The sequence below is a fragment of the Diplotaxodon limnothrissa genome, linkage group LG16, assembly GCF_057381915.1.
Source record: "Diplotaxodon limnothrissa isolate DT_005_m linkage group LG16, D_limnothrissa_male_GT1.1, whole genome shotgun sequence".
Classification (NCBI taxonomy): domain Eukaryota; kingdom Metazoa; phylum Chordata; class Actinopteri; order Cichliformes; family Cichlidae; genus Diplotaxodon; species Diplotaxodon limnothrissa.
The window spans coordinates 21,958,494-21,985,297 of record NC_140611.1 but is presented as its reverse complement, the minus strand read 5'-3'; the positions used below and the strand labels follow the sequence as shown (position 1 = coordinate 21,985,297).

General features: G+C 40.4%; 1 protein-coding gene across 1 annotated transcript; it reads right to left on the bottom strand.

Annotated features, from left to right (window-relative positions):
• Nucleotides 1–300: 300 nt before the first annotated feature.
• Nucleotides 301–11,536, bottom strand: pcdh8.1 (protocadherin 8, tandem duplication 1). Its single transcript, XM_085374289.1, has 7 exons — nucleotides 11,432–11,536; nucleotides 4,921–5,031; nucleotides 2,497–4,791; nucleotides 2,292–2,362; nucleotides 1,881–2,014; nucleotides 1,428–1,730; nucleotides 301–371 (listed from the first exon to the last, which is right to left on the bottom strand). Exons 1-7 carry the CDS (start codon nucleotides 11,534–11,536, stop codon nucleotides 301–303), a joined length of 3,090 nt encoding a protein of 1,029 aa, XP_085230415.1.
• Nucleotides 11,537–26,804: the final 15,268 nt, after the last annotated feature.

Below are 26,804 nucleotides of genomic sequence, written 5' to 3'. Positions count from 1 at the left end.
CCTCCATAAATCAAATGCTTATTTAAATCGACCTTTAAAATAACGAGGACAGAATATTGTGACAAATTTGGACATGAGCAGATGAAAATCAGCAGGTATTGAATACTGTTTAAAATGCTCATTTCCATGAGTAGTAAGTACAGTAACGCAGCTCAGAAGAAATTTTGGAAAAATGTTTATGAAAAGCAGTATTAAAATTGGCCCGTACTTTTGAAGTTGTTGATGAAAACTCAAGCACTTCCCCATGGACACGGTCTCTTGATTGAGAGATGTATTTAATTGATCTTTTTCCTGCATAATTTAGGTATAGGCTTTCTGGATTCCTGTAGCTGTCCTGGATTTGTACTTGTACTCACCAATGATGGGTCTTTCTGAGGAGACAAACAGTACAAGCATTACAGCTTTGAGATTGAAAATCATGTCAAGGTTGGCTAATTGTAGGCCAGGTTTCTGTATATCTGGCTTTTAAAAATCATCAGTGTTTCATCAATAAACTATTTGGGACCTGAGGCACTTCGCACTGTCACTAAATATTTCTGGTTGAAGTGAGCTGAAAAATAGCAACCAGTGTGGCAAATGTAAGAGTAGCTTGGCAAGAACATGGTTTATCAGTGTCAGAGGACAAGTTGCATGAGAAAACTGTATATTACTTGTATATTTATGTGCTATTTTCTGAATGAATGTACATGAATTTATATTCACGGGCTAAGGATTTGTCCCTCACAGCAATGACAGGCAGGAATTTGTCAAGCACCATAATACCTGTTGTTCTGTGTTGTGTACAGTGATGTGAATTATTTCAAAGCGCAAAAGCAGGTGTGACAGCACCCAGCATGAATTTGTAGGAATAATGGTTCGTACTTTATTTTCCACTTGAGTACCAGTTCTACTCTCTCATTTGCATGCAAGAAACTCCACGGAGCAACCTAGGAGTCTTCAAAGCCAGTCTCTCAGGTAATGCAGCAGCATCAGGTTTTACATCTGATCATATCTGACTGGAGTTTTGATCATGTTGATTCAAACTGCGGGAACAGTTCTATGTGTTTACCAATTCAGGCAGTGGTTTCTGATGGCAAGGGGATACCACTTCATCTTGAAAAACTAAATTTTGTTCAATTAAAATAGATTAATTGGCAATATTTTATTATGTTTGCCGTGTCACCACATTTGGAGAAGAAAATCTTGTAATGAATGAGCCTTTTTGGTATTTCAATCACACCTTTATTGGAAAAAGAATGAGCAGCGTGCAGAGTGCATTAAACTGAATTTCAAAGATGTAAAATAAAATTTTGCAGTTGTGAAAAAATGTCTTCTATCATAAATATGTCCATGTTTTAATGACCCACATGGACAACAAAAAATATTTACACTTTCTATGTACACTTGGAATAACCTTTTTTTTTAAAAGACAGTTGCAACTTCCGAACCTGTAGCCACAGTCACAATATTTGGGCTCTGCCTGACTGCACCACGAGCCTCGTGTTGTTGCTGAGGGTAGTAGGAAGGAAGGGTTCTGGTCCTGGAGAAGGTCTGCATGCTGCTCCGGGACTTGGGCTGACTTGTGCCATAACAAGAGTCCTTCCAAGACTCAGGGCAGCCATGAGGACTGTTGAAGACAGGCGCTGGGGAAAAGCCTATTGTGTATGCAGTGTTTCTAGGGGCTCGGAAGCTCTGTGGCTGTATTGCACAGTAGGTGCCTTGGCAATCCTCTGATAAGCCGTTAGCTGCACCTGAAATAGAAGCAATATGAATTTAATAAAATAATAATGGTGAGCATTTATAGATTAAGATTTTACATATATTTTAAAATAATTGATCATTTATATATTTCTGGTGAAGGTTTGCTTTATCTGAACTTAAACACATACAGGAAAACTCACTCTTTAGCCTCGGCTGGAAGGTTCTGAAGTTCTTTCTGACTCCATCGCCACTGATATCAGAGTCACTGTCGTTGAAGTCACTGTCCCCTTTACCACTGTCCTTCACGCTCAGCTGATCAGTGTTGCTCATCCCACTGCAAATGCAATCAACAAATACAGTATGAGGCACAACTGCATCACATTAGCTTGATTATTGATGACTTTTTTTTCTCTGCATACACAGCACGGGACTTTGTTGCCCATCTAACCTCATTTTGCATAGATGCCACAAGCAACTTGTATGTTTTGTGTCTGTGACTGTGTGCGCGCGTGTGTGTGAAGTACTGTTTTTTTTAAGAAACTCTTTTTAGTTTGATTTCACTGTTTGTAAAGCATCAGATCTGAGAAAAGACATTCATTTAGTTGTCTTACCTCACTTGCAAGCAGTATTTGTCACCTTGCCACACAGATGTTGGTTGGAAATGCTTGGAGGGCAGGAACATCTAAGAGAACAAAGTGACAAGAGAGAGATTAGTTTCCATTTCTGGCACACAGATCAAAGCAGTACTAGGAAACATCCTATAAAAATATGAGGGAAAATAAAACAGAAAAACAAGACTAAATGTAGTTTACTCACCTTCGTCTCAGAGTCCCTGCTCCTCTCCTCATACAGGCAGGAATCATCGAGAGACAAAGAGGTCCTCTCGTGGAAGAAGCCTCCTTGACCTGTGTAAATGTTTGGTTCTGTTGAACTAAGCATGGGCAGGGGCCTGCCATCAAACAGGCCCTGACACACTTCTCTCTTGGCGCCACGGCTTCTCCCCCCACGTCTGAGTTTACATGTCACAGCTACAACCACTATTGCAATCAGCAACAATGCACAACCCCCACCGAGCATAATGATGATAATTAGTGAGCCATCAACGCCGGCGCTTTCTTCATCACTTGACCGCAGCACAATGACAACTTGGTCTTCGGAGGGCTCTGTGTCTGAGACGACAAACCTAATAGTGGCACTGCTAGAGAGCGGGGACCTGGCATTGTCACTCACTGCGATTTTCATTTCCAGCACGTCCCCAATTTCAGCTGTCAGCCATTGTTTTAAACCAATCTCTCCAGTGTCTTTGTTCATTGTAAAAAGCTTCAGATCACCTTGCACAATTTGGTATGAGAGTTCTCCATTCACTCCATCATCCTCGTCTTCAGCTGTTACACGAAGGGCAAGATAGCTAGGAGGTGCATTAAAGGGCAAAGGAATCTCAGCAGAGTCATTCACAAGGACAGGGAAGGTGAAATATGGATAGTTGTCATTTTGATCCACAACTCTGACCCTGATTGTTGATGTGCTTGACAGAGCAGGGGAACCTTTGTCTTCTGCTTGGATGACCAGCTCAATCTCCTGAAGCGTCTCATAATCAAAGGACCTTAAAGTATACAAAGACCCTGAGAGGGAATCCACAGAAACATAAGTGGACACTAAAGAGCCGCCTGGTACCTCTGAATCGAGGAGTTTGTATGAGACTTTGGCATTTTTTCCCATATCAGGATCTCGAGCAACAACAGTGGTCACATATGAGCCTGGGATGTTATTTTCCAGGACTGAAACTTCATAAAGTGGCTTACTGAACAGAGGGAAATTGTCATTCTCATCTGTTACACGGATAGTGTACTGTCTGATAGTTTTGAAAGGTGGGCTTCCCAGGTCTTCTGCAACCACAGTCAGGTTATACTCTGGTATCTTCTCTCTGTCTAAAGTGGTGGTGGTAACGATCATGAACGTGTCTCCATATGCCTGCTGGAGGGTGAAATGCACATGCTCGAGCAGACTAACGCGCACGTACCCATTGGAGCCAGAGTCTCTATCCGAGGTGCTGATCAGAGCCACGAAGCTCTCTGCCGCTGCAGCTTCCGTGATGTAGGCGACTCCATCACTGCTGGAGGTCATGGGTTTGATGCTGATTTCTGGTGCGTTGTCGTTCACGTCCACGATATCTATCAAAACCTTGCAGGTGGAGGGGACAGAGTTCGCGCCTAAATCAGACGCTTTGATGCTCAGCTCATATGATCTCCTCTTCTCAAAATCGACAAGCGCCTTCAGGGTCACGTCACCGGAGTGGGGGTCGAGGTGGAAAAGGCGCGCAGCTTCTAACGACAGCCCGTCGGAGAACGCGTACATCACTTCGCCATTTATGCCGTCATCGGGATCAAACGCGTGCACTCTGAGAACACGGTGGCCTACCGGAGAGTCTTCATTCAGCTCAACTTTCAGAGAGCTGTGCTCAAAAGTCGGGCTGTTGTCGTTAAAGTCCAACACTTTGATATTCACAGTCATTGACCCGGACTTTGCAGGCATTCCCCCATCATATGCGGTGACTTCAATAGTGTAGGAGTCCTCCACCTCCCTGTCGAGCTGCCTCACCAGCACCAGTTCAGCAAACTTCACCCCATCCTCCCGATCGCGTACTTCAACAGAGAAATGACTGGAGGAGGAAGTGTTGTAGCTTTGGATGTAGTTGTCTCCCACGTCCTGGTCGAGCGCGATTTGCAGAGGGAATCTAGAGTCCAGTGGCACATTTTCTACAATCTCCAGAGTTGTCTCGTTGAGAGGAAAATTGGGAGAGTGGTCGTTGATGTCTTTCACCTCGATCTCCACGTGAATGAGTTGAAACTTCTCCCTGGAGAAGGCCACGATGTCGAAGGTGATGAAGCAACGGGGAGTCCTGGGGCAGAGCTGCTCTCGATCAATTATTTCTGCGACACTCAGAAGTCCGTCGTTCTCTCTCATGTGAATCACAGAAAAGTTATTCTCTTGCATAAAGCGGAATGAAGTGTCAGGGTCATCAGCTGGATCAATCTTTAAATCTTGAGACAAATTACCTATTTCTGTCCCGGGTGCGTCTTCTTCATAGGTGAAATACCTTGTAGTTGTACACTGAGCAGTATTTAAAAATAAAACAAGCGCCACGCACAGCCCAGCTGCTGCAATCTTGCAAATTGTCATATTGAAGGGCTACTGAATGCTGCACAAAAAAAGTCATAAATCATGCAAGCAATCCGCCACTTGTGCTATGTCAGGTCGAATCACAACGGTGTTCAACTCTGACTTTGCTGCGGGACTATAAGCTCCGGTATATGCAAATAGGCTGCCCAGTCGACCAATGGCCTTCCAGTCCTGCACCAAACGGAACACGTTTGCCACTTCTGTTCACTGTTTGGGGTGCAAATGGTTCACTGAATAAACCAATTGTGGGGCTTTGTGCAGGCTGATAAAGTTGTTTTCTAAATAAATCTACATAGGGCCATTAATTAACTAACTAAATTACTTGGAGGACTGCATATAATAGGACTTCATGCCACAAGAGGAAGTTTAAAATTAACAACTTAGAATAAATGACTGGGCGAGTTTGTTGCCTCTCTAAAGGACATTATGCAGAAGCTAGGATGTAAAGACATTAAAGCGCAATGGACATATGCCAGTGAAATTATACATTGGTGGTAATTACTGAGAAACAGAAAAAAGTTAACAGGGGCGCATGACATAAGAAAATATTATGAGCATGATTGGCAGTCTGAGTGCAGTTTTTGCTTTGCGGGGAGTGATGCTTTTAAAATGTGAGGAATAAAGGTAGTGATGGAAGAAATGTAAGATGTTTGAAGTAGAAAAGCCACAATGCAAAAAAAAAAACAAAAAAAAAAACCTCATTACACAAGGAGGAGCAAATGCATAAAGTAAAAAATAAAAATGTTGCAGAATGATTGCCTGCATGTGTTTTCTTATAAACATTTTATTACAGCAATATTACTGTGGATGTTTTAACAGTGAGGAGCATCTTAATGTTGTGGAGGTGGTACTATTTTGAACACGTTTATACCTACTGGCTCTTTAATAATGCATTAGTACATACATATGCCCAAGATTATCATATGAGTATAGCTGTCAATTAAATGTGATGCAGGAAAAAAGTTCTACATTTCCCTCTGAACTAAGTAGAAATATAATATAGCGTGAAAATGTAATATATATACAAGCAGCAGAACACAATAGTGAGTTAATGTATTTAGTTATTTCCAGCCTGTCTTTAAAGGCAGGAGAAAATGCAAAATAGGAACTAGGAAAGATCTAATAATGGAGGGTCCCATCTCTAATGACATTCATTTATATTCATTTTCACACATATTAAAATCACATAGTGCTCATATTTTGACATTTAAACTTAATAAAACTCCATACATATTTATTTTTGCAGTTTTTTTCTCCTTCCACATTTATCCGTGTAAATGTTGCAAATAAACACGATGCATAAGGAAAAGCATGTGGTTTTTTTTATATTCTTTTTATTTTGGGGTGGAGCATCTGCAAATGCTGTCTCATCTGTTCAAATAGTGGAGGAGGAATTTCAGCGTAATGCGGTTGAGAAAACCCACAAAGCCAGACAAGTGTCATTTGATTAGTGCTGTGTTTTGGACACCCACAATGTTAATTACACATAGAATATCACTGCCAGTATAATCAAGACCATCTGTATTGTAATAAACACCCAGTCGTACTTAATTTACCCTTTTCAACAATGGTTCTATAACAGGAACTGTGGAAGTCTGAAAAATAAAGAAGTCATAAAGGACTGCATTGATTCCCAATCATACCACACACACAGAGTGAGAGACTTCCACAGACTCGCGCACACACGCACACACAACAGCAACAGCCCTCACAGTGATAACAAAAGAGCATGAGTCAACCAGGCCTTTGTCAACCATATGGGTGATTAGCTTCTGCTGATTAAAAGGCGTCTATTACCCTTCAAAGGGCTCTTGACGCCTCACAAAAGTTTGGGTTAAATCTGTCTGAGCCCCCCCAAGAGGGCACACACTGAAAGGTGCAAAAAAGCACGCAATAAAGACCCACAGAGACCGGAGATACTTGTCAGTGAGAGGTGATAAGGAGCTCTGGGCTGCCATAGTTAGAGTGTTATACAAGCCCAATTTTGCTTGCTAAATGTGAAAATTGATTTTTTTTTCTTTCAAATAACGGTGCCTGCTGTTCTTGGCAAGAACACCAGGCACCATTAACAAAAAACAATAACAAAATGTTCCAACACTTTGTAGCAGAGAAGGCTAATTTATAATGTATGGCACTGAAAGCTGCAGTATATCCATATTGAACTTGGAACGTGCCTCAGTCTGATCACATTACAACAGAAATGGATGTTCAGAACTTGCCCTCCAATCCATAAGGCATCGAGTCAACAAGTGGGTTTTCCTATATGCTGAGGTCTGTTTACTGCCACAAATGATTACATCAAGTGGTATTTTGGGCTAAACGCCAAGGCAAGCCAATGCAAATCTAACCTAAATGGTTAATCTTGCAAGTGTAACAGCATTGCGTCACCATTTGTGCTACTCAGCACTAAGTGAGAGATGTTATGACGTGGAGTTAAGCGTAAAAATTAAATGTAGCCTCTATATCTAGTCATTTTTGGCTATTTGTTAGTCCGCATCTCTATTTTCAACCTTTATTAAAAACAAGATCATGCTGAATATATGAACACTGAGCCAGCAGGGGCTCAAACATAAGATACTTTTCTGCCATTACCAGACACACAAAGCCTTCAGCACAATGGCCCCATGCTGGCTGGGTGTTAAAATCCAGGATTTTATGGCTATGAGGAGTCAGAAGGTAATACAGAATTATCAGGCAAATTAGTTGTTTGCCTCTAAGAGGATTATGCTTTAATCTTATCAAATGTCTCACACACTTACCACTCTGTGCTGCAATGGATTCAAGGTAACAACTGAGCAGCTGTTGATAAAATATTTTAGTCGGTACAGACATAGCGATTAAAAGAGCAGCTCCACAGGTTGTGATGATCTGTTCATTTGCGATTTTCTTCGTGCATCCTACAGTGTAAATGAGCTAACTGGCTCGATGAGAAACCTCAGCCACTCGTGTCCCGAGTGTTTTTTTCTGATCGATACATCATTATAAGGTCACCAGAGGTCTGGCCACAAACAAAGCCAGGCTAACACAGGAGTGATACTTGTTTGCCATTTAAGTCAGGTGATTAATGCAGATCACGGCTTGATTAAGATGTGTGTGGTGACAGCAAGAACATTACAGCAGATTAATGGGTTTTGCCATCTGTTCTCTCACTGAGGTGATTTTAATTAATGGTAAGAATATTGTTAATCTTCCCATAGCAGTGAGCATCACATTAATCACAATGATGGTCAGAAATCAATCTGATTGCCAGACAGTCTTCAACATCACATGAAAGCCATTTGAAGATTGCATCTTGCCCACTTCACACACCTCCAGGTATGGAGGCAGGAAAGGCATTTGGTGACACTGGAAGCAGTAATCCTGGCATATGCCACTGGGACCAAATGTCTCAAAAGCCCACCTTTTGGAAAACAGCCACAGCGTCACCCAGAGTTAGAAAATTCAGCCAATATTTTGCTGTTTTCAATAAAAAGCTGAGAGGGTATGTAAACTACTTTAAAAAAAGTTTCTGTGTAGGGATTTTTTTTCTTAACAATGTTTTTGGTTTGACTGCAAAAGACGCCTGCACAAATACTGAAGACAAACAAAGAGGCACGGAAATACAGGCATGTGTATGGACAAACTACAAAATTGACACTTGGTAGGAAACACAAATGAGCTATTATGCGTAAAACTAAAGCATGACACAGAATAAAAAACACTAATCAGCTTGGTTTCCTTTGTTGATCTGGCTCGAATTCATGACAACACTTTGTGTTGTATTTTACATAATTGAATAAAATGACAGTCGTGTCATGCAAATTTTGCAACCACCAGGCGTTGCATATTGTCACAGACACTGCATGTACTCTAGCTTAGATAATTTACATTAATTAAAAGTTTTTACACCGACTTTGAAATTCTTATATGGAATCTCAAAACAATCATAACACGTCTTCCTTCTCCTAAAACTGATTCACATCTAAAAGAACCAGCTGTGTGAATCCAGAGTATGGACAAACGCTGTTCTCTGGTATGTTTAACCACCTGTAAATGTCCTGGCATCAGGTTGTTTAAACATTTACCCTGCTGCTAAGCGCCTCAGTGGAGTCTTCATTGATTTGTATTCATGACACAGCTTTTTTAAAATTTAGATAGGTGCAGACTTTTTTTTTTTGCTACGGCTAGAAACTCATCCAGGCATTTTCAGGCCAGTCCCTTATCAGTTTCCTCATCTCACTTTAACCTTAGGTGCTCTAATAAACTGGGGGTATACATGTCAGTACCCTGGTCGTGAGGGTCATGTAGCAGGTTTAATCTCAGCCATTTGGGCTGTCTGAAAGGCAGATAAAATAAGATTATCCTGTGCTTGCTTGTGGCCCTTGGTGAGACGAGAGGGTGGAAGTATGTGAGCAGCAGCTGCAGAGGTGCCAAATACTCAGACTGGTTTGTGGTCTCTGTGGCTTTTGGCACCTCCTGTAGCGTTACAGGCACAGATAACCACCACCACCCCACCCCTCCCAACCAAAGCCCATCCTCGCAGCTCTCCAACCGATTACAACAGGCCAAATGTTTAACATACTGTCCCTAATCACACTTAACATTCTGTCACGATATGCTCCTAAACAGCTTTTAGGGCCATATAAATCACATAGGTACTTGTGGCCATGATTAGGTCTTTGGTAATTGTTTTCTTTTCCTGTTGGTTTCATTTTTTTTCCTGTTGAAGCAGAGTGACTAATGCATTCAGATCATTTCAGGGGGGATGAAATCTCTTTAGTACAGCTGCTGAATTTAGAACATGTGAGAGGCAACTTAAAAGATATATTTGTAAAACAAAGATCAATTATGGAAATAAATGCATAACATAAGAAAATCAGAAAATGCCTTACTATTTTATGATAAATTAATTAGTCTGTTAGGGCAAAGCATGAATAATAAAGGCTTCCCCATAATTAGATCTCGGTGGACTCTACATGTTTTAAACAAATCCAGAAAATTAATATCAGTGCCGTGTAAACATGTTTCCAGGATTTCTTCATGTTGGCCACAAAGGCTGAGTCTATTAAGAAATTTGGAAAGACAGATTTTGTTGTTTAAATCTCCTAAAAGCCGAGGCAGATCAAAAGAGGCATTAGTATTCAAAGACAAATCATGTTTGGCTGAGGTTCCTCTACCCCCACTCAACTCTAGCCATTCCCCACTGTGTAACTAATGCTCGCTGCCTGAAAACGATTGGAACAACAGTTGCTAGCTGCACTTTATTATGCATAAGCATTTCAGAATAAGCTTTGACCATATGCATGAAACAGGTATGCACAAAGATGTTTGGCATTTCGAATTTAACCACAGAGAGGACAAAAAACTGAATACAGTATATCACAGCATTTAAGAAAATACCTGCAAGAGAATCACATGAGCAAACAAAGGAAAACAGGTTTAGGAATTGAGGCCAGTCGTTTCAAAATAGGGAGTCACCCTAAAGGTTTAGATTAAAACAGTGGCTGAGAGTGCCATCTACAGGTTGAAATGCTGCCATGTTAAGAGAGACGACTTGCAAGCAGCAACAAATATTGAAAACACTTCAAATTTCCACACTTGTTCACAGAAAATGATAACAAGTAAATAAAAATAAAACATTATCACACAGAAACAGATTGTTTGCTCTCACTAATGAATAATAAATCTGCACCGTTTGCCTTTCGTTTGAGGGAACACACAGGCACAGCAGAGGATCTAAGATGCAAATATAGAGCAAAGATCAGGAACCTCAAAATAGAGAAGCAAACAACTGGATTCTGCACAAAAAAATCTGCTTTTCCTCTTTTAGTGTGAAGTGTGGCCCTGTGCGGGCTTTATATCACAGTAAAGACTCTACTATGAGTTTCAATCCAATTATGATGACTACTTCACATTTCATGCCTCATAGTGAATTTTACCACCCTAAGCGACATAGATGAACCCCCCCAAAAAAGATCAGTGGGCCTACATGTTAACCTCCAGTCATATTCTGTGCCTGCTGATTGCAGGCACATATTTGATGTGACAATATCCCTATCAAACTTTCACTCTGATTTTCATTTTCCACGTCACCATTTAAACCGGTCATTGTAGATACTAAAATATTCCCCGTTTCAGGGTGTCTGCAGCCACGGTGTAAACACTTGCCATTCATATTTCCATGGCTTGTTGGCTTTTATTATCAGGTGAGGTAAATAAGAATTTGCTCGGTAGTCCCGGCTGTGATTTTTTTTCTCTCCCTCTCTCCCTCTTGCATGGTTATATTATTCAAAGCAGGGAAGATAAAGTACAGCCGCTTTGCTTGTGTGTTTCTACATGGGAGTATTTATATGGGTCTGCATGTGTGCGTATGTGTGTCAATGCTAATTTGTGCCTTTTTCAAGGGCCAGGTCCCTCTCCTCCTTCTTGAATACATTTCACATCTCCATATTGCCATCCTAGAATGTCAGCTCCTTGAAGCAATTTCCTCTCAGCCATTATCTGATGGGTGAGAACTGTTTCCCATTGGCAGGTGTGGATGACACTTGGGCTGTGCAGGAGCTGGCTGTTAAACGTAGCACTGGCTCCTTACCAAGCTCCAGTCTGCCTGGTCCTGACAGCCCCCACAGGGCTGGCCACTGGGGGCAGACTGTTGGGCCAACTGGCCACTGAGGGGTGTAATCACTCCCTCTGACATATTTGGCACAAGCCATCCATTTGCTCCACAACAGAAAGCTTTGAATGACTGCCTTGCTTAATCCTGTTAGGCCAGGAGATGGCAACATTGAGGTGGGAGATAAACATTTGAAAAACTCTGTATACTCCAACCCTGTAATGGTTCATATCATATAAGATAAGAGGGAAAGGAAGTAGGGATGGAAAAGTCATGGTCAATTTAGGCAAGGAGCATTATGAAATCCAATTTGAGAAAATATTAATATGAATTACACCCTGTGAGTTTAATAAGGCTTATTTTATCATTTCTATTTGTCGTCATTGTAGTAAAGGGCATTTTGCTGTCAAGATGATTTCTCAATTTTCCACCAGATAACAAATTAACAATATATGAAATATAATCACAATTCAGCAAAACTGCAAAAGACACTAATCGCCATGCAAGAGGGTATAGTGCATACCCTCTTGCATGGCGATCATAATCTTAAAGGTGCATATTCATAGACCAACAAGTCCTCCGACCAGTTAAAGGTTCCATATGGAGACAATAGCCCCTTATTTTTCAGCCTCTGCTCATAAGAGTCCGCAATTAGGAATGCAAAATTGTAACAAAGGCACTAAAGAGAATGCCTACGGTGCATAGCTTGTGCATGTGCGGAAGTGCATGAGTGGAGCAGAGAGATAGATTAATGTTGAGGGGCATCAGCTTAGAGGATGTTTTGTTTCCCCACTGAGTGCCGAGTGCAGAGGGGAGTTAAGAGAATCCAATCTGGTCGCCGAGTCCTGCGGTGCGAAGAATGTTTGGAGTATGCTCGGTGATAGCGGACTCCATTACAGCACGAGTCTCCGGGTAGCCTGCCATTGTGCTGGCAAGCAAGGAGGTTAATCAGATCCCTGCTCCATTATGAATGCTTGCTATTTCTAAAGGGCTCTATGAATAGAAAACTGTAAGCTCTCATAAAAATGAATCAAGGCTCTGTGCTTTTACAGAAAAAAAGGCCTGATAAAGAATAATGTTGGTGTATATTTGAAGTGATTCCACATCCTCCAGAGCAAAACCAAATGAGTGCTTTATAGAGCCCTAGTTAATAATTATCTGAGATTAAGAAATTCTCTTATAGCTCCGCCACTATGTTCCCCCATGTCTGCGTTGTTTGCTGTAAAGGGCAGATTAGCTTAATTGATTTTTGAGTATTAAATTAATTTTACATTGTGAGTCAATGACATCTGCTTTCACAAATTAGCTGGTACGTTATCGCCCTCCTGTCATTAAAGCAGGACACATTGCTAAACAAACTTTTCAGGCACTCTTTTGTTTTAGCTAATGAATCAATTTTCAGCTTGCCTTGTAGTAACTTATTAAATGGCTGTGTTGGTCTGTTGACAGACTTGATAGCACCATCTAAGGATGAAACCCTCATCTACAGCACAACCGAGGTTTGGCACTGGAAGTGAACAAGCTCCGGGATGTTTTAAAAGCCAAGTTTGGTTTTCTCGTGAGTTCAACTCAAGAAGATATCTGATAAGGCAGGCACTACTTGATAACACCACCAGCATACCCCAACTCACACATTCAGCTGAAAACCTTACAGATTAGGAGGCTGCTGAATGGTGCTTCTTGTCTGATGAATCTGCAGATTTGTGACAGGGCAGTTGATGTCTCCTGTGCCTCAAATTTCAGGGTAGGATCTACTGCTGATTATAGTAACACAAGGGAATTGTATGTTATACTTGCTAATGTTTTATTACTTTTCCTACTTTATTATTATTATTATTTATTTTTTAGGTCCATTTAACTTCCCCGATCTCGTCTTTTATATTTATCCGCTAAAGCGCTTTAAAATGCAATCTGAAAAAGTGCACTATAAATAAGCGAGTGTTATGGAGTATACAATTACATAATGTGCTTTTACGATTGAAAATATTTAGCATGAATCACAATCAAAGTCACAATGCAGCACGTCTGTGAGGAAAACTGAATGAACAAGACAACAGGACATGGCTTCTGTGAATAATGCAAACAGGATATTCAACAGTCTGCCCTCAAGACAACATACACTAACTGTGATTTAGAGCGCAATCAGCGCATGCCTAATAGGACAGTTCACATTTCGCACAATTTGTAGAAAATCTATTTCTTTGTGAAGGCTCAGGAGCTGAAATTCAACTAAGCTTTACAGAACAACAGAGAACTATTATGGGAGGAAATGTGTTAACAGGCTAGACAGCCCTATTCTGAGCAAAGAGGTATTTAAGTACTGAAGATAAAGTGAGATGGAAAATCTCATTTCCATAACAGAACAGGAAAAACAGTCTGGCAGAAGGTGGGTTTTTTTCCCCCTTTTTTTGCTGTTGAATTGTCAGAGCAATCACGGCCGAGCCACAGCCAGGGCAGCAGACTAAAAGGAGTGGGGGTTGGTCGGGTGGGGGTGGAGCCCTCTTTCCCAAAACACATACAAATGAACTTGAACAATCTCGTGCCTGCACACACACACGCGTGCTCTCTCTCCCTCCCTCCCTCTCTCTCTCTCTAGCACACAACCATAGATACACATAGATGCAGGCATGCACAAACATGGCTAGTCTCAAAGGAGCAGACAGCGAACACATTATGCAAACAGAGGCTTTTGTGTGTATGCTGTTGAACGTGCCTGTGTGTTGGAGAGAGAAATTAGACTGATTAAAAATCAGGAAAAATCACAAACTGTTAGATGAATCTCCTAGGGGCTAATTAGTATGTTGAATCCTGAGCCAAAAACACACTGTTTGACAAATCCGGAAATGTAGGTATATTCATGATTTGTTTTTCTGAAATCTGATTTAAACGTCGGACATGTTTACATTTCAAATACCGCACGAGAGCAATATCTGCATCGCATCGTTTTCCTCCAAGCAATCAATGTGCCTGCCATACAGAAGCTGAATGTGGAGGCTTTGAGGCTGTGAGTTATAGATGTTACTACCATACAGGGTAAAGTACGGGCCATGGACAAACAGCAGAGCCGGTTTACAATTTTCATGTGTAAACCCAGAAACAGTGCAGTAGATAAACATTGGAGTACATTTTTGGTGCTTCAGGAGCAGCAAATGAACTATTGTTAGCTTTTCCATTGTGAGTTATGCAACGGAAAATAAACTAGAGGAGCTTGCGAGAGCAAAACTGAAACGAGCATCTTTGCAAAGCACAATAAATATTTAATTCAACCCTAAGATTAGGTTAACACTGAATGTTTTGTCCTTGGCCATAAACTGAGCCCTGAAGATATTTGTTCAAAAGAAAGAACCATAAGCTGTGCGTGAGCTAATTCTGTTCACCTTATCAAGGAGAACTCTGAACCGTGCCCCTCTCTTCAATCATAAACTTTAGATTTTTATGCACCTGCTATCAGCACAGTCAGCCAGCCCACATGAATATATTCAACATCGCACAGAGACAGTGAACAGAGGGAGATCTGTTTTATGTTTTGAGTACAGGCAGAAATGTACTTTAATATTTAAACCACCTTCCACAGTCGGTAGCTCTCAGTATACTACTCACCCTGCCTTGTCGACTCCTCCTTGGTTTCAATGACACCCAGTAAGTTGAATGGTCATGACATGACAATCAATTGGACAGACACATGAGAAAGGCTATTGACTTCCATACATAATGCATATAAATCCTGCTTTGATTATCCAGTGTTTTATACTTGAAACAGAATGCATGCATTGTAGAATTTATAATCCTCATTTATTCTGGTTTTGCTGCACATACCGTGTAAATCTTAATCCAATAACCCCAGCTAGAGATACAGAGATAGGTTAACAGCAACATGCATGAACGAACAAAAGAATTACTTAGATTTTAGAGTACTATTAAATCAGTTGTGCAGTGGAGAACAGCATGGTTCATATTTCTGGAGAAAATCTGACATTTGGAGGCTGCCTCAATCTTTGCTGGGAGATGGTGGTCTTGGGTTAAAGCTGTATGGCCAGCAGGGCACAGACTGTGCTAAGGAAAGAGCCACCAGCAATCCAGCAGGTCAGCAAAGCACACCTGTGCCTAATTATGTTTTGTGCATGTGTGTCTGTTTGTGTAGAAACACACACAGAGACCTATATATCACCACTAACACAAAATATTAAACCCTAAGATCTGCAAGAGTAATTTTTTAAGTAATTCAGTAATTTAAGATACAATGGTATAATTAGTACTAGTTAGGAACCATTAGTGGCCAGAGAACCATTAGCCTTTTTGCAATTAAAAATACCAATTGGAGGGTTGCTACAAGCAAATTTACTGATTAGTTGAAAGTAAAAAATGTACTTCGAGAAAACTGGTTTAAAAAGAGTGACTCTGACAGGGAGTGTACCTACCACTACAAATCAAAACACTCATCTGTATGTGACCCACATTTACTACCAAACACTTCTCAGTAAATGCATATGCAAGACATAAAATGGAAGCTGTCTCTAGAGCAACCACAATCTGCCACCAGGAAACCTAACAGAAGAACTGGCCTTAAAATATTAAAAACCACAGTGCCAAAAAACAATCTAGCAGATAATGATCTGCGCCTGACTGGAAATAAAAGACACTGACAGTTAGACAGAAGTACAGCATGAAAGTAAATTATTTCGCATGCCCTCTGGCTTGTACATACTGTCCGTTTCACAGATATTCACCCAGCAGAGGCAGCCACAGGTCTGCATGTCCTCAAGGCACAGCTCCGGTCTTCACAAATCACTATAGAAGAAGCAAAATAGTAAACCAACCAACACTTCATATTTGCAACATACTTCCGCGTATAGGCTAGATTGATTTTAGATTTTTATTACGGGTTAACACAGCCTGTTAAACAGCTATTATTATCTTTAAGAAGCTGCTGCAGGGATAATTAGCTTTTAATTCAGTTCAGTTTTAATTTTGTTTATGGCATCAATTCACAGCAACAATTGTCTTGAGGCACTATATTGTAAAGTAAAGCTCCTACAGTAATAGAGCGAAAACAAATACAAGTACAGAAAATTCCCTAAGAGAAACAGTGGGGAGGAAGAACTCTAGTTTAACAGGAAGAAACTAGACCACAAAAAACAAACAAGAAAACACAAACTATGTGAAAAAGTAAAAAGTCCATGACATGCAGTAATGGCATTTACAGTAAGTGAAAATACAGAAGTAGAAGAAGCAGCCCGAGCCTATGACAGGAGGGGAGTTTGATAAGCTCACGGCTCTGCCCTCCAGTCTGCTTTCGGAAAGTGCTGGAAAGCCTCTTTCTGAGAGCAAAGTGCTCTACTAGGATAACAGGTTGCTATGAGATCTTTAAGGTTTTATGAGGCCTCATCACTCTGAATTCTTTATGTTAGAAGAAATATTTGAAACCAAATTCTGCAAAGTCAATGCAGAGTACTTAATATGGAATAAATAGGATGTCTCTTTCTTGAGGCACCATCAATAATTACTTGGGACTCACTATGTGAAATCGGCAGCTTTCCTGTTGGGAATATGATACAAAGGATTTCTACTCATGCAGCATCATTTTTCTTGACTTGCAAGAAAACAGGTCTTCTTGACCTAAGCTTTGCTTTTACAGCTGTACTGAATCACTACCTCACTTCATCTTGTAGGTCTTGGATTGGTATTGATGTTTTTTTAATCTTTGGATAGTTATGGGTTGGCCTGAATAACGTGCAAAGGGCACCAAAAATGCTCTAAAGGTGCTGTTGATATGAAATTCTCACCAGATGGTTGGTAACAACACTTCAATCCACACAAAGAAATCAAAACTGTAGATGTACATAAATTAGTTACTGATTACTGATCTTAGTTATGTGTAATAATGAGACAGGGTGAACGTATTGAACACTCTTGTTGAAATTGATCTAAAACTTCGTACAAAGGCCTTTGTTGGTGAGGACAACTTCAAGACACTTCCTCCATGGAAAAAATAGTCACATGTGTTGCTCAGGTGTGATTTTGGTCCATTCTTCCACACAAACAGTCTTCAAATCCTGAAGATTTTCTGGGTCCCTTCGACGAACTCTGACTTTTAGTTCTTTCCCTGAACTTTCAATTGGATTCAGGTCAGGTGATTGGCTGGGCCATTTCCAGCAACTTTATTTTTCCTTCTCTGAAACCAAATGAGCATTTCCTGTGGGTTTGGGATCATTGCTGAAACTTCCACCTTTGTTTCATCATCATCATCCTGGTAAATGGCAGCCATTTTTCCATCAATCCTTCCTCCAATTATACAAAGCATACCAGTGCAATATGCTGAAAAAAGAGCCTCACACCATGATGTTCCCACCTCCACACTTCAGTGTTGGTCTGGTGTTTTTGGGGTGATATGCAGCACCTTTTGACCTCAAAACACAGTGTGCATTATGGCATCCAAAAATTTCAACTTTGCCCTCATCTGTCCCGACTATGTTCTCCCAGTATTTCATGGGCTTGTCTAAATGTTGGTGTTACGACCCGGCTCAAAAGCCGCAACATAAAAAAAAGGAGATGAATAACAGAGTGTGGGTGAGAAGAGGTTTCATCCTAAAATGGAAAACCAGGTTGGCTAAAATGGCTGGTGCCACCAAGGCAAAGACTAGTGCACTGCCGGAAAGCTTGCCTCAGGTATGCTTTTATCCACACCTGACTAGGTGTGGCCAATTAGCACCAGCTGAAAACACTGAGACGATTAAAAGCTGCAGAGGGACGTAACAGTTGGTCAGCAAATATAAAATGTTCTTCAGAAATGGAGTCTTGAACGTGCATCCAGGTCACTGCAGTTAAATGCATTACTCATTGTTTTCTTTGACACAATTGTACCTGCTGAATCCAAGTCTTTCTGTAGCTCTCCACAAGTAGTCCTTGGCTTTTGGACAAGTCTTCAGATAATTCTTTTCAGCTCTGTCTGAAGACTTGTGGGGAGCACCTGGTCGAGGCCTCTTTATAGTGAAATGATATTCTTTCCACTTCTGGATTATGGTCCTTAAACTGTTCACTGGCACCTTCGATTGTTTATAAATTCTTGGGCAACCAATGGCATCAGTATGTTTTACAACAACAATAAGGTTGGACAGGTCTTGAGAGAGCTCATTGGTTTTACCCATCATGAGATTGTTGTGTTGTTGTGTGACACCTTGGTAATAACATCTTTTAATGGGCTATGAGTTCAGTCTGAACCAGCTGATATTATTTTGCACTAAGTGCCAAGATTGCTTTCTAATTAATTAAACAAATGAATGGCATGGCTGACAACTCCAAACAGTGTTTGGTTTTGCTCTTTCCACATGGTTGACTGACAAAAAAAAAAAAAAAACAGCAACATAATCAGCCTCAAAGTAAGAAAATGTATTTATGAGGCGAACTAACCCTTTAAAGCACCACATAGTCTGCTCATGTTTATATTTGGCAAGGAGAGCGCTTTGTACAAATAGTCAAAGCAAATTTCTCCACAATTGTTTCCTGTACACTGTGAGCACTGTCACAGCCTGTCACCAAAAAATCAAGCAGAAAACGCTCTTGTCAACCTAAATCACTTTCTCCGATGCTCCCTCATGTTCAGCATCTCTCTCGGTTGCATGTTTCCATACAAACTGCTGTGCGCAGCTAGACACGATAAAATCTGTGTAGTTTGCTTAGGCTATGTGGACAAACTGTCAACAGTGATGCGCTGCATCAAAGTGACAGTTCAGACATTAAAAAAATACCCCAAGATTATATGGATGAAGGGCTGATCATCTTCGGTTCTAGTTGGCATAAACGTTGATAAAGAGCTCAATTCAGGCTGGAGGACTAGTTGTATAAACTCATATCTATGTGCTTCTCTCCAGTGTTTCAGATTTTTGAAGAGCATGCAAATCTTCTCAACACCACAAGACATTTCAAATAAATTCTTCATTGGCCTGTCAAAATCCCTTTTCCTCTCCCTTCAACACCAGCAAGAGACTACCGCGAACTACTATGAAATGGCCTCATTGTGCAGGGCATCAAGGATTCTAAGGCTCCATCTCCGGGTGTGCTCTGAACTGTGAATTTCAGATTCAGACATCTCAAGGCCCAAGGCCATGAGCCGCCAGCGCTGGTGAAGCACTCTGTTGCTTCACACATTGGAAATTGGCTGACATGTTTAAATTTGCCATACCTTTGCTCAAAGTTAGTGTGATTGCTCTGTGGAAAAGCCAAGTGACTCAAGACCTACATGTGTCAGAGCAATGAAGTTCTCCCTTCTCTTATTTTAGTCTGCATTTCCTGAACTGCCATACATGCACATTTTGATGAGATTTATGGTATATGCAGAGGGACTGTTAGTTACATCCGCATGTGACACGGTAATCTGAGAGAGGATATTTGACAGAATGTTTTCCATTCGGTCACAGGATCCCACAGTGCTGTAATCCTTTAATATCTCACCAATAACTATTAAGGATTTAATGTCACTTGCTCTCTGCCGGAGTGTTACTTGATTCACTCTCAGTTTTCCTGAACTCGGGACGCAGCTGAGATTGACTGAGCCCATGAAATCTTTAAAGTCTCCTCTCACGGGTCACAGACTCACTCTCTGCAGGAACAGGATGTTCAGAGCCCGAGTGAAAGGAAGTCAAGGTGACCATTTCGGCTCGAGTCGGTAGTGCATCCATGTCAAGTTAACCTTTTTCGACATGCTTTAATGGAACACGCGTCAATATTACAAAGCAAATAAAAAAAAAATGTCACAAAGCACATCAAAAGGATGACCTTAATATCTTGTGTGGAATAAGTGTCTTTTTTAACTCACTTTGCTGCAGATGCGCTGATTAAAGCAATGTCAGCCAAATTGTTTGTATTCATGCTCAGACTAGAGCCAGTCACAGTGGGGGAAAAAACTGTAGATCACAGCAGCCAAGATAGATGAAAAAATACTCCATATTTTAAGTCTTCTCAAAAATCTTCCACTTAATTTTTCATGGCCGTACCTTTTAAGAGACATGTCAGTTTGATTTAATGTTCGGCTGACAGTTATTGGTTTTTGGTGTTTACCTCTTATCACTTCAGCAAACTGGAGAGGCCAATTTATACTCTGGATGCACATAAAGCAGCATCAAAAATTAAGATCTTGACGCCCAGGAAACATTATAAAAGCTTTCTATAATGCTGCTCTGTGTGTAATTGGCTCTTTTTGTGAGAGTGCATTAAGAGGATAGCAGGCTTTTTTTTAAAATTTATCACTATTTTCTCTATTCTGTGTTTAGACTGACATACTGTTACATACTGTAGAGCCATTTCTAAAACCACTCTTTTCCTTTTCTTCCAACAGCCTCATCTGCAGCTTCACTGTCTTCACTCTCTTGACTCTGGACAGCGTGCATCTGAATGATGGAAATGGAGCTTGGAAGTTGTTTCACTCTATTTACTGATTTTCCTCTGTCGAGTTGGAATTTTTTCACCGATAAAGAAAGCGGCCTGCGATAAGTGATCATTGACACATATGCTGCCCCATTTGATGAAGAAAATCTTTCAAAGGAGGGGCTTACATTTAAGAAATTGTCTCAAAAGATTCAAGGAATTTGAAGCGGAAGAAGAGAGGATTGATGTTTACGCTGCAAGCTCCTGAGTAGAACTGGCCCAGGGTCTAATCAGAGACCAACAACATACCCCTCCCCGGGCCCCCGCCTTCCACAGTGCCATAGGATTTTCTCTCACTATTCAGGGGCTGATAGATGAGCCTCTCTCTGTATTTCAGCCATGCACTTTCTTAAATCTGAAAAGCCAATTCATCTTGGGCAAACACATAAGAAGGAGGGAGAAAAAGAAAAACTTCAAAACTCTTTTTTTTTTCACTCCTTGCCAGCACTCGATTGTCATTCACAAGCTTTCAGAGCACTCCTTCATTAATTGTCTCAGGGCTTCACATATGTCACGTGCCTTGACGACAACCAAAGCTGAGGCGCAATGGTACCTTGGTTGTGCCCCACTGCACCATTCTCCGTGTTGATAAGTTCACAAAGATAAGTAATAGGTGGGTGAGATATCGCACAAAAAGGGGAGAAAATGTGTTTTGTTTCCTTATAGACTGGATTAATCTTTTCCTTTCAGGTACACTGCTTTTCAGACATTCAAGCAAAGTAGTTTATCTACACATGCTGTCAAATAGAATTCAGGCATTTAGTGGGCCAGACAAATAACCAGTGTAATAAATCATCCATTTTTGTGTAGCAGGGCATCAGAGAGACTGCCTCACGGACAGGCTTTTTGAAGTTTAGGTACTTTCATTACACACATGTCAACAGCATGTACAAAGTTTAATGGTCCTGCCGTGAACTGGAGGGCAATTTTTTTTACACTTCAAGTAGCAAAATGAAAGCCTATTTTAGGGAGAAGATCATTTTTCAGACAGCAATACAATATACACCCCGGTATTTTTTTAATCCCACCGCGTCTCTCCGTGCCCATGTGTTGAAAGAGAAATGGTGTCAAGTTTAATTAGCAAATTCTCACAGCGAATGTGGACACCTTGTTGACACATCCATTCCACATGAGCTATTGCTGATTCCTTTGAATGCAATTTACATAATTATACCTCATCCAGGCCTGTGAAGCACATGCCTTAAACACTATGTTGCTCGCAGAAAAATTGCACGAGGAAATAAAGACATATTAACGCTTTTGGCAAGAAAACACTGAACGCCGAAGCGCCTTCCTTCATCTGCATTGTATGAGACATGATGGTTTTGTTACATTAAAGATGTGACCCCCCACCATCAGCGCTCTCCTCCCCATATGCGCACACACATGTGTAACCCCATCCTCTTAAAACATACACACACAAAGAGAGAGAAAAAAATTCACAATGCCCGGGAAAGATGACCTACATTTCTACAAAGCTTTGCAGTTAGTGTACATATTTAAGTTGATCCGTCTTCAATATGCAAAACCCAAAGAGCACCACCTCATTCCAAAACATAAATTCTCATTTAGATGCACAATATTGCAAAAAGAGACACGCCACCGGTGAGTCCATAAGCTCTCTGGTAATATTCAAAGTCAAACAACACCCATCTTCCCCAAAGAACAATGAAGCATGACAGTCTGAATTGCCAAAAGGTACTGTCAGAGGGCTCCTCCAAAGCTCCCAGCATTGAATCTCCCCAGAATCATGTCTTGCTCATCTAATAACTTTGTTTATGTCTGCTATGGGACATGTCTAGAGACACCTTGAACACTGGGATACAGCTCTCAGTCTAAACATAAAGATAGAAATGAAATATTCACTTGCCTTATTGTCTCCAAACTCTAGGAGAGGAATCAATAAAACATAAAACCGTCTCCACTCTGAGTTTAAGACTTCCAGTGGGGTTTGAAACCCCCATGTGACTTTGGAGGCTTTATTCTCGCATATGAAAACAATGGAGTTTTATTTTGATGTTTGAATTAATCAGCAGAGAGCATCTTCAGAACAAAAAGATCTGATGTTGCCTGTGGGATCTGCGGCCATCAGAGATTTCAAAGCCTGTATTTAAAAGCGTGTTTTGAAGAAACGCATTGAAGAAACAGCCCATAATAAACCTAAGATGATCCATTGTGCCTCTCGCATGTGGTGTGCCAAACTCAGCCTGTCTTTTTTTCCCCCCGATTTTACATGCCACATGTTTTAAATGTACTGATCTATTCCCTTGGTGGACAGAACTGACTGACCTCAGAGACTTAAAAAATTAGTGTTGACTGAAATAGCCTCACTGCATAGCATGTTAAAACATCACTTTCATGTGAAGGTTAAACTGTGAAGTGTGTCACTTCTTGTAATAGAATGAGGCCGATCAGGTCAACATATGTAGCTACTACTAGAAGACAAAGGGAAGAGCTCAATGGGAGGGGAGCGTGACCCCATTGCCAGTGTTATCTCAAGGCTATATAAAAAATATATATATAAGTTCGAGGAACAAAAAGGGTAAAGGAAAGAAAGAACTCAGGTTTCAGTCAGCAAAGTGTCAATTAAAATATTGTAAAGTGATAAATTGTCATGTTGGTAGACTTGTTTTTTTTTTAAAGCTGTCTTACAGAGAATTCGTTTGGATGATTGATACCAGTCTCATTCTCAAACTGTGAAGCTACAGAAAAAAATACAGGAAAACTAGCCTTGCTCTAAAAAAAGATTCTTCAGCCAGCACATCTTAAGATCATGAATTTCTAATCTGCAGAAAAAAAAAAACAGTTTCTTGAGAGCTCATCCATCCATACATTCATTCCCAAACCTTTATCCAATTGTGGATGGACTAGGGTGACAGGGTGGGGTACTTCCTGGACAGGTCACCACCTGATCACAGAGCCAACAAACGAATGAGGTCAGACAGTATCTGTTTTTGCTCTTACGTGTGGAGTTGTTCATAACTGGATTTGGTATGGACAGAGCCTGGCTAGCTGTCTCCCCCAGCCTTTTTTTCCTGCCAAGATAAGCTAACCAGCTGCTGGCAATAGTGGTATCATCTTATGAGTTCCTTGGCAGGGAAATGAATTAGTGTATTTCCCAAAATGTCAAATGATTCTTTAAGCAAAAGGAGTTGGAGAAAGAGACATATTCAGAGGCAGAATAGAGTCTGGTTCTCAAAGACTTTGAATATTGAGTTCTTTAAGGCAAGCGATCTCCCACCAGAGCAATATTCAGTTGAAGCTGAGCTCCACCACAGTGTAATTTGCCTCTGATTTCTAATCTTTGTGAAAGAATGCGAAGCTAAACGCCTTCACAAAAATGCACGCTATCATGGCATTTCTTCGGGCACATTATGGACCAGAGTGATTAGAGAACTTAAAATGCACAGGCATCCCTTGAAACTGAATGCATTTACAATCCCATTAAATATGGAATTGTGTCTGTGGGCCAACAGTAATTTTGAAATATCTTTGCCTGCAACAGTTTTTTTTTAATGCATTTTTCAGTTTGCTGCTTGCTTCCTTCACTCTCTTGGTGAATCTGTTTGAGGCTGTGAATAATCCGTCAGTAACTTTAATGGAAATAGCTACGCCCGACATAATTATATAACATCAATCACAAAATTGCTATCACGATTTTCCAATCAGCATCGTGCAGACATTTGTTATTACTGATGATTCTTGACACTTGAATTGCTTTTACTATGGATAAAAACAGAGCCATTTGTACAAAGAAGTAAAGTCAAATATTAATATAAAATGCAACAAGAATTCAGAGCCTTTCAGTGCAATCTTTCTGCAGCACTGACCTTTTACTCATGTATTAGGATATACTGTAAAATCTCATTCTGCTGCCTGGGTTATTAATATCTAACCCTAAGGCAGAAACTCACATATCAAGCTTGAACCAGTGACAGGTCATAATTAGCAGAAAAGCTAGCACTAAAAAGAATTTAACAAACTATATGTTGTCTTTTATGTTCCCTAGGAAATTCAATTAAATATAATATGCAAATGAAACAACAACAAACTGTGGAATATTCAAATCACAATGAATAACAACCATCTGCTAAATAACCTTTCACAGACGTAAACAACCAATTACTTATATAGTCACATAAACTCCTCCGCACGCCACTTCAAATAATGCTGTATTGTCGTGAAATAATCCATCTATCACAACAACAATTTGAACTGGTTTAATGAAATCCAAAGAGAATCGCCCACACTGAATCCACGGTCACCTCTGTTCTCATTAGAGTAAAAATCAGCCTGTCCAACATGTGCCTCTGAATTGAGCTGAGAGATGGAACGACTTTATCAGCAAGTTCAGTGAACAGTTTGTAGTTTTTCACTCTTTCCTTTCTTGTATTAAAAATGCATTACAATGTTATTTTTTGACAGTTAACATTAAAACTGTGGCATTCAAAGTAAGAGACTAAGATTTGATAGATAATGAAATATTGTAAAGGCTCCAGAGAGGATAATGTGAGTCCAGCGCTCTGTCAGTCAGTTTACCGTATTGGTCTAAACTTATAGGTCAGGTAATTATGGATTACAATTCATAACAATTACAATATTTATGCAAGTGTTTGTGGTGGATGCGTGGTGGTAGAGGATTACAAACTTGTAATCTATTGCAAAGAGGCTACGGCACTAAAAACCTCATTGTGTTTGCTTTGGTTGTTTGTAGATTGCTGTGGTCGTCCATAGTTTGCATCGAAGTTTCCAACTTGTCTACACACTTGTTAACTAACCACCAAGCAGTAGTAAAACTTGAAAAAGAAAAAAAAATAGCCTCAGTACTGCATCCCAGCATGTTTAAAAATTTGAAGGTGAACATTCTCCAGTTTGCATTGCACTTTTCTAAGTTTTACTAGCACTCTGTTATTAGTTAGTGAATAATATTTTTGTTCTGAACAATTACTTCTATCACCAACCAACAACCTCGTACAACTACAGGAGTGGAGCAGGTCATTTCTTTGGTGTTGGTGGTTCGATTCCTCATTGCTCCAGTCTGTCTGCCAAAGCATCCTTGGATGAGATACTGACTCCTAAGTTGCTTTCTGATGTGAATGTTAGATATAAAGCACTTAGGTAGGAGAAGGATAGAAAAAAGTGGGTGCATGATTGGATGTGAACGGGTTAATGAGGTATGTGATATAAAGTGCTTTGAGTGTTCAAGTAGAGTATGATCAGTCCATTTACCACTGACCATTTAATTGCCAGTTGGTCGGGGAAAACACATACACGGGGGTTATCAGTGGGTCACTGACTGGTATATTTGTCTGCGTGACTGGGGCTTTAATCAAGTAATCATTAAGGAATAAGTGATTGTGAGCAACCTCCAGCAAGCACTTGCATCTGGTTGGGAAATTTTTCTAAAACAACCAATGGTTGCCAACCACCAATTCATATACATTCAAGTAAATTCAAGCTAATTTAATCCTCTAAGCAAACATACACAGATTAGCCATTTTTCAACCTTCTTATGCAACTTAGTGCATGCAAAAAAAATTGTTTTTGTTTGTTTGTTTTTTTGCTTTTGTTCAATGAATTAAAAACATACATTGCAAAGGTGTGGGCACCTTACCCACTTGTGAAGTCTCAGACACCCTTTCTGCTTTAACAGACTCGACTAAAAAGAGGTGTCATCCTGGACATGTTGTGGCAAAGCGGAGCCTGAATATTGTACTGCCAGCTGTTGGAATGTTTCTATATTACTCACGGAAGGAATTCGTCATTGTTGTTACTGTCTGAAACCAGTGTAAATCAACACAGTGTTTGGTGTCCTCTATTATCACATGAAAAGGTTAACCAAATGACTGTGGCTGTTGTGAAGGGATGTGGAGCCCTACACCATACCATTTACTGGACATGCAGCTGAACCCTTTCTCTGACATGGTCTCTA